The following is a 7,865-nucleotide window of genomic DNA, read 5'->3' as shown; positions in this document are numbered from 1 at the left end:
GGGGCTAAGCCGAGGGCTAGGCAAGGCAGCGGTAGGGCCGTGCGCTCGCTCTTTGCTCTCAGTCCCCGCTCGGTGCCGCCAGCCCCGCAGGCCGCTCCCGGCACCGCCCCGTTCCGCTCCGTTCCCTGCAGCGCCGCAGCTCCCGCCCCCCGAGGCAGATCGGCCGGCACAGCGCCAGCAGCCACCGCCGCCATCATGGTGAAGCTCGCCAAGGTGAGGCCTGCGGGCGGGGCGACACCTCCGGGTGTGAGGCCTCGGGCCGGGCTGTGAGCGGGGCTCCCCGCGCTCCTGTCCGCGCTCCAGCCCGTCTCCGCCGTGTCCCGCCGCCATGTGCCGGTTCCCGCTGTGCTGCTGGGCCGCCCCGCCGCTTCTTTTTATCCTCCACATTAAAAATGGCGGCGGGGGGAGGAGCGAGAGGGGGGGGAGCGGGTTGGAGCGCCCCCAGCAGCTGCATCGTGAGGGAGAGAGGCTTTAAAGGGGGGAAATAGCCGTGTATGGGGGGGGGATATCATTGTGTTGGGGGGAATATCCGTGTATTGGGGGGGAATATCATTGTGTTGGGGGGAATATTCGTGTATTGGGGGGGAATATCATTGTGTTGGGGGGGAATATTGGAATATCATTGTGTTGGGGGGAATATCATTGTGTTGGGGGGGAATATCGGCGTGTTGGGGGGGGGAATATCGGAATATCAGCGTACTGGGGGGGAATATCCGCGTATTGGGAGGCAATATCCTTGTGTTGGGGGGGAATATCCTTGTGTTGGGGGGAATATCATTGTGTTGGGGGGGAATATCCGCCTGTAGGGGTAATATCCGTGTATGAGGGGAAATATCCGTGTATTGGGGTGGAATCTTGGGGCCGGGGAAGGGGGGGGTTGGCCACGTGGTGCGGCGGAACACGTGTGGGAGGGGGGAGGAACGGGGACACCACGCGGGGCTGCCCCGGGACGGGTTGGGCCGCCACGTGGTTGGGAGGATTGTTGCATTGAATGGGTTCTTAACGCGTCCTTACGGTCCGATCTGTTTCGCAGACTCCCAAGAATCAAATGAAACAGAAAAAAATGGCGCCTCCACCTAAAAAGGTCGAGGAGAGCGAAGAGGAGGAGTCCTCCGAGTTAGAGGAAAGCAGCGGGGAAGAGGTGAGTGTGTAGGGATGGAGCACGTGCTGCCACCGGCTTCAGATGGGGCTGAGTGTTATGGGATGAGGGGGGGAACCTGTGCTCAAGCAGGTTGTTGTGGCTGAAGGATTAACTGTATTGGATGAGGGGGAGGCAGTGAGGGGAGAACTGGCTGAGCAGCTCAATGCTTCGTGGCTTTGTTTCGAATGTGAGGATCTTAAAGCTGGTCCGAGTAGCAGGGAGTGAGTGAAGGGTAAATGAACTGTTAAATCAGCAGCAGTAAGTGATTTATTGCATGTGTAAAGCACAGAAGTGAGAACTTGAAGGTGTTGGTCCCTGTTGCAGGAGGGATTGTTGGGATTGGTTCAGGAGCAGACAGTTGCAGGATGCTTTGCTGTTCATCTCTTAAAAGCTGCTCTCAAGTTACAGTCATTCAACACAATTGGCAAATAAGGTAAAGAGCAAAAATTAGTGACGGAAAGAGAAGTTTTAGGTGGTAGTTGTTATTGGTGCTTTAATTGAATTAATGAAATAGGCAGAACAAGTGCAGCAGTGGCTCAGAAAGAGCAAAGATCTCTATTTGGCATATGGAGAAATAGAGCATGTAGCTCCTATAATGCCAGCTTCACAAGTGCTGCAAAGTTCTACATGGTTATCAAGGCATAATGTCACTGAGGGGTCACTTTCATCAACTTAAAATCCCATCAGGGGCAGCATGAGGCTCACGCTCAATGAATCTCTTTCAGGTGATGGTACCTCCAAAGAAACAACAAAAAGCAGCGGTTACACCAGTCAAGAAGGTTGCTACCCCTGCAAAGAAGGCTGTTACTCCTGCGAAAAAGGCAGTGACACCAGCCAAGAAGGCTGTGGCTACTCCAGCTAAAAAGGCTGTTACTCCGGCTCCCAAAAAAGCTGCTGTCTTAGGCAAAGGAGCAAAAAATGGCAAGAATGCCAAGAAGGAAGAGAGCGAGGAGGAAGATGAAGATGATGAAGAAGATGATGAGGAAGATGAGGATGAAGAGGAGGAATCTGGTAAGTTACGTTTGAAATGCATTTCTGTCTTGGTGAGTTGAGCACAGTTTTTGATAGTGTTTGACAGTTCAGCAAAATGCAGTGCTCAGAAAGGGGGGACAGTTGGGTGTTTGGTAAAAGATGGAGAACTTTCTATATTAGAGCTGTGTTATTTGAAGTGTGTGCCACACCCTTTGATTTCTCTCTGGTGAAACAAAGTGTTTGGCAGTGTTTGAACACTGGGTGCTGTGGATAACGGCTTATTGTGCTGTTGTGGTAGATGAGGAAGAGGAACCAGCAATGCCTGTGAAGCCTGCAGCCAAAAAGTCCCCAGCAGCTGTACCAGCCAAAAAGCCTGCAGTTGTACCAGCAAAGCAAGAATCTGAGGAGGAGGAAGATGATGAGGAGGAGGAGGATGATGAGGAGGATGAAGGTATGTGGTTCATAAAGGAGTTAGAGAAACGTTGAGTCTGGGAAAACTTAGTTGTTAAAGTAGTAGACACTTACAGGGAGCTTAAGGGAGGGGTAACACAATGGATTAGTGGGAGTGATGCAGCGTGTCTGTGTTCAGTTAGTGCCCAGCTGCCTTTAGCTGGCTACCAGGTATGTCAGATATAGCAGGATTGTTTATTTTTCTATTGCCGAGGTAAAAAGAGATCTTAAGGAGCTGATGTCAGTGCAGTAAAAGCTGAGATACGGGCAGTGCATTCATCCTGAGAACATACAAGCTTTATGAGAAATGCAGAACTATAGAGTTAATTGAGTGTTTTTTAGACTCAAAAGTGGCTTAATGTTCCTGAAATCTCCTACTTGTTGCAGAGTCTGAAGATGAGGCCATGGACACAACACCTGTTCCTGTGAAGAAACGTACTCCAGCAAAGGCTACACCAGCTAAAGCCAAGGCAGAGTCTGAAGATGAGGAAGATGAAGAAGATGAGGATGAAGATGAGGGGGATGAAGATGATGAAGAAGAGGATGAGGAAGAAAGTGAGGATGAAAGTGAGTTTATAGAAGGTCATTTTCTATAGTAGCCAAAAAAAAGTGTCCGAGCACATTTTGTTTTGCTTTGTAGTCTTTAGGACTGAAGAGCAGTTAATTGTAACTCAGGCCTTCTATGTGGACAGTGCAGATGTTAACAGTCCTGTATTGATACGGCACAGAAGAAACTTGTTTTATTCATGTACTTCTATTTCAATATTGTTTCTTGTTCTCTAACCACAGAACCTGTCAAGGAGGCACCTGGAAAGAGGAAAAAAGAAATGGCCAATAAGAGTGCACCAGAGGCCAAGAAAAAGAAAACAGAAAGTAAGTGGCATGGGGTCATAAGTGATGCTCATTTGAGTTGTTGGACTGTTGGGTGAGGCATGTATGTAATGGTGAAGGGGCTGTGGATGTCCGGTGTGTTTTTTCCTCAGCACAAATGATGATTATAAGGGACTTAATACTGAAATGTGATGTGATTTTTGAGCAAACCTGATGTGCTATTGCTGTCAATAGGATGAATTCCAACTCTCTTCATTTGCCTTACGCTCAAATGTCTTTTCATTCAAAGCACCTGCTTCAGCTTTCTCACTCTTCGTGAAGAACTTGTCCTCCACAAAGGACTATGAAGAACTGAAGACTGCCATCAAAGAGTTCTTTGGCAAGAAAAATCTCCAAGTCTCAGAAGTCAGAATTGGTTCTTCCAAGTAAGTTCCTCTGTAGACTTTTGCTCCCTCTTTCTTTGGCTTGGCAGCAGTTCATTTAGATGGCTGTAAGCATGCTGATGCTGATTCCCTTTGGGGGTCCTGGGATGGTTTTCTGATAGCAAACAGAAGCTGGAAGTGGGACCAGAATACATGAAGTGCTGATAGCAGTGGCGTACTTCAGATGTATACTTCTCCCTAAAGGGAGAGCTGCCTCTTCAGTACAGAGCTGCTGTTCTCTGCTGCTAGTTATCTGTGCTGGCCTGCCTGTGTCTTTTTATTGATGCTTTAGCTTGACTGTAGTCCCCAGTTCTTGTTTTCTGTATGTATTGTTATTAGAAATAGATCAACTTAACCAGTGAAGCTGCTGTTCTTTCAGGCGGTTTGGCTATGTGGACTTCTTATCTGCTGAAGATCTGGATAAAGCTCTTCAACTGAATGGAAAGAAGCTGATGGGCTTGGAAATCAAACTGGAAAAAGCGAAGAGCAAAGAAGGTCTTAAAGAAGATAAGAAAGGTATGACTCAACTCTGAATTATCTGCACATCAGAGAAAGGTGGATGGTTTTGCTGATGGCTGCTGTGCTGCTCTTAAATCATTTCCGTGGTTTGATCCCTGTGTCATCATTTCTCACATGCTAAAATGGATGTGCAAGTTCTGACTTGCAAATCTGAATAACAGAGCTGGGAGAAAGTAGTACATAGTAGGTACATAGAGTGCATAGAGGAGGGAATGTGGTCTTGTCCAAACCTTAGGAGCTGTATTCAGAATATAGTGCCCTTAGGGAAGCAACATAATGGTAACCAAGTGAATTCTTGCTCTTGCCTTTGCTGCTTTTGGGACTACAAATACTGTTTGGGGTTTTTTCTGCTGGATGAATTTGGTCTGTCTGCTTGTTGAGAAGGGATGTGGAGCAGATGGTGAGAACTTTGCTTTCCTCTTTGCAGAGAGAGATGCTAGAACATTGTTTGTGAAGAATCTGCCCTACCGTATAACTGAAGAGGAAATGAAAAATGTATTTGAAAATGCCATGGAAGTCCGACTAGTACTTAACAAGGAAGGGAGCAGCAAAGGGTACGTATTTGCTGTTAGTGCATCTGATGTGTTTAGGTGTTATCCCCTTCAGTCATGAACTTAAACCGATGCCTCCTTTCAGGAATGACTGACTGTCACTTTCTTTGTTGTAGGATGGCATACATTGAATTCAAAACAGAAGCTGAGGCAGAAAAAGCACTGGAGGAGAAGCAAGGCACAGAGGTTGATGGTCGTGCCATGGTCATTGACTACACTGGTGAGAAGAGCCAACAAGAAAACCAGAAAGGTATGTTTTCAGGGCAGGACTTAGCTCTGCTTGTGTTAGAAACTTGCTAGGGACAGAATGACTTGAAGCACTGCAGCAAAGCTGTAAGATAGTGGGAAGGAGCCTTTTGCCTTGTGCTCCAGATGGCATGCATTGCAGGTCTCTCCTGCGTGTTTCTGACAAAAGAGGACCATTAGTCCAGGTGACCACAACAGTATTGCTCTTGGCTTTGTGCTTTGCCTCAAAGTGGGAACTGGGTGCAGCAGTTAACGTCTCCTTAGGGGGGGACTCTGTGCCTAGAGGTAGAGAGCTTTCCCTCTCTAAGCTCGGACTTAAGAGCACTGTGTTTCCTTTCTAGGAGGTGGAGGAGAGAGGGGGGAGTCAAAGACTCTGATTGTGAACAACCTGTCGTACGCTGCCTCAGAAGAAACTCTCCAGGAACTGTTTAAGAAAGCTACTTCCATCAAGATGCCACAGAACAACCAGGGCAGGCCTAAAGGGTATGTTTGTTAAAACAGAGTTCTCGGTTGGCATTGTGAATGCCTTATCTCTATTGATGTGCTGTGCCTCCCAAGCTGACTGAAATCTTCCTCTTCCAAACAGGTATGCGTTTGTAGAGTTTCCCACAACCGAGGATGCCAAAGAGGCACTGAATTCCTGTAACAACACAGAAATTGAAGGCAGAGCGATCAGGCTGGAATTCAGTTCACCATCGTGGCAGAAAGGGAACATGAATGCGAGAGGAGGATTTAACCGTAAGTGTTCTGTGCCTGATGATTTGATCTCGTGATAAGAGCGTGCAATTCATGCAAACTACTGTGTGCTTTAAAAATGAACAACAACCAACCAAACAACTGTGAAAGACACGAGTGGATGTGCTGGATATGATGACTGATTATCTGAAATGCTGATGAAACCATTTCTAAAGTCCTCTAGATAGTCAAGTGCTGATCCAGCAGTGTCTGTCACCCCGTTAGATAGCACAAGTGAGTATCAGTACGGATAATATGGGAGGGTAAAAGTGTGTAGAGAGGGGGATGGATTTGATGGTACTGAGTGGGTCCATTTGGAGATACGTGGATGTAAGGTTCTGTTTGCAGTCCTGAGAGTTTTCAAGGTTGTCTACCTTTGGGTGCCTCTTCCTTTAGAAGAACCAATGCTGGGAGCTGTTGTTGGAGTCAGTAATGCAGGCTGAACGTGGTGCTGAGAGGTTGATGGGTAGGTTTGCTCAGACTGATTTCTGAATTCATCGTCTTTCCACAGAACAAAGCAAAACCTTGTTTGTCAGAGGCCTTTCTGAGGACACGACAGAGGAGACACTAAGAGAATCATTTGAAGGCTCTATAAGTGCTAGAATAGTCACAGATAGAGACACTGGATCTTCTAAAGGGTATGTTGGGCATAATCTGGGGTTACTTCAGTTCCTGCAGGAGAAAACTATCTGTATGGTACGGGGTGCTTCTAATGCTTAATGTAGGTGGTTCTTAGAAGGCAGTAGACGGTGTGGAACTAGACCTATGGCTCTGGTTGTGCACGCTCACTTCTCAATGAGCTCCTTCCTGCCGACAAATCCGTGGCAGCCTATGGATTCGCACGAGAAGGACATCAACAGCTCAGTACTGGCACACTCACAACCTGGTTCCATTGGTTGTGATTAGCCACTTACTGTTCTACAAGTAACAGTTCCAGTGGCTCTATGTTGGCTAAGATGCTGTTACCTGAAGGGATTGCTATCGAGTGCCAATAGGTGGTGCTGCAGTTTATGGATCACATGGAGTTTGACTGTGTCTCTTAATCTACTGCCTAGGTTTGGGTTTGTGGACTTCAGCTCCCCAGAAGATGCCAAAGCAGCTAAAGAAGCTATGGAGGATGGAGAGATAGATGGAAACAAAGTGATCCTTGATTTTGCCAAGCCAAAGGGTGAATTTCAGCGTGGTGGCGGATTTGGTGGTGGATTTGGTGGTCGTGGTGGCAGAGGAGGCCGAGGAGGAAGAGGTGGAAGAGGTGGATTTGGTGGCAGAGGTGGTGGCAGAGGGTTTGGAGGTAAGTAACCCCCTTCTAAGGCCTGTAGGCAAAAATCAACCGAAGCCGTTGTTGGGATTACAGTGTGCTCCCACTGTACAGTGCTGGATCTGTTTGTTTTCTGTCCTTTACCAGGGAGGGGTTGGGGAAGGCAGTGGTGGCTGCAGGGGGGACCCGCGCATCTTTGTTTCCTGATCCCATCTCTTTTTATAGGTAGAGGAGGTGGCTTCCGAGGCGGCAGAGGAGGAGGTGGAGATCACAAACCCCAAGGGAAGAAGATCAAGTTTGAATAAACTTCCCTTTTCCTTTCCCTTCTCTTAATCTCTGAGACTATCTGAAAGGACTCCAGGGGTTTTTATTCTCCTTTTATCTTGGTGGAGCCTTCGGAGGACATTCCAAGGTGCAAAGGAGTACAGCGAGCCACTTGGAAGAAAGGATTTTCATTTCAAGGAAGAAAAGCAAGCTATTTTGACTGCTTGCACATTCAAGTGAACTTTTTAACAGGAATGAGCGATAGCTGTGGGGAATTTACCCTTTGTCTGTGAGTTGTCATGAATTTATAATGTTTTACCCATGTACAAAAATATTTTGTTTTTTCCTATAAACTTCTGTAGCTTTTTTTTTTTTTTTTTTTTTGCTGTAAAAACGCAGAATGTTTTATCATTTGTGCTTCAGCACCCTGTCTTGGACAGATTAAAGGACCTAAACTGGTTCGTGTTAATTCTGTG

The 7,865-nt window shown here is 47.1% G+C and overlaps 1 protein-coding gene and 3 non-coding genes across 4 annotated transcripts; all 4 read left to right on the top strand.

The window, feature by feature from the left end:
- On the top strand, positions 1–7,848 carry NUCLEOLIN (nucleolin multifunctional protein). The gene is made up of 15 exons (XM_085513132.1): positions 1–213; positions 1,034–1,141; positions 1,867–2,152; positions 2,412–2,564; positions 2,951–3,130; positions 3,353–3,436; positions 3,684–3,819; positions 4,196–4,332; positions 4,763–4,889; positions 5,003–5,136; positions 5,474–5,615; positions 5,719–5,870; positions 6,379–6,505; positions 6,923–7,158; positions 7,351–7,848. Exons 1-15 carry the CDS (start codon positions 196–198, stop codon positions 7,428–7,430), a joined length of 2,100 nt encoding a protein of 699 aa, XP_085369258.1. The 5' UTR covers positions 1–195; the 3' UTR covers positions 7,431–7,848.
- On the top strand, positions 3,545–3,613 carry LOC116653874 (small nucleolar RNA SNORD82). Its single transcript, XR_004308468.1, has one exon. It is a non-coding gene; the product is annotated as a small nucleolar RNA SNORD82 (small nucleolar RNA).
- Positions 5,995–6,071, top strand: LOC116653875 (small nucleolar RNA SNORD20). Its single transcript, XR_004308469.1, has one exon. It is a non-coding gene; the product is annotated as a small nucleolar RNA SNORD20 (small nucleolar RNA).
- LOC116653872 (small nucleolar RNA SNORA75) lies at positions 6,654–6,793 on the top strand. Its single transcript, XR_004308466.1, has one exon. It is a non-coding gene; the product is annotated as a small nucleolar RNA SNORA75 (small nucleolar RNA).
- Positions 7,849–7,865: the final 17 nt, after the last annotated feature.

Source organism: Coturnix japonica, chromosome 12 (genome assembly GCF_054131305.1).
Source record: "Coturnix japonica strain WE chromosome 12, WE-NBRP24, whole genome shotgun sequence".
In the NCBI taxonomy this organism is placed as follows: Eukaryota; Metazoa; Chordata; class Aves; order Galliformes; family Phasianidae; genus Coturnix; species Coturnix japonica.
The sequence above is the reverse complement of the archived record's forward strand: the minus strand, read 5'-3'. Positions and strand labels throughout refer to the sequence as shown.

Coding starts and splice junctions, on each gene's coding strand:
- NUCLEOLIN (XM_085513132.1), top strand. Junction 3,820..4,195: donor GTCAGAATTGGTTCTTCCAA/GTAAGTTCCTCT, acceptor CTGTTCTTTCAG/GCGGTTTGGCTATGTGGACT. Junction 4,333..4,762: donor TCTTAAAGAAGATAAGAAAG/GTATGACTCAAC, acceptor TCCTCTTTGCAG/AGAGAGATGCTAGAACATTG.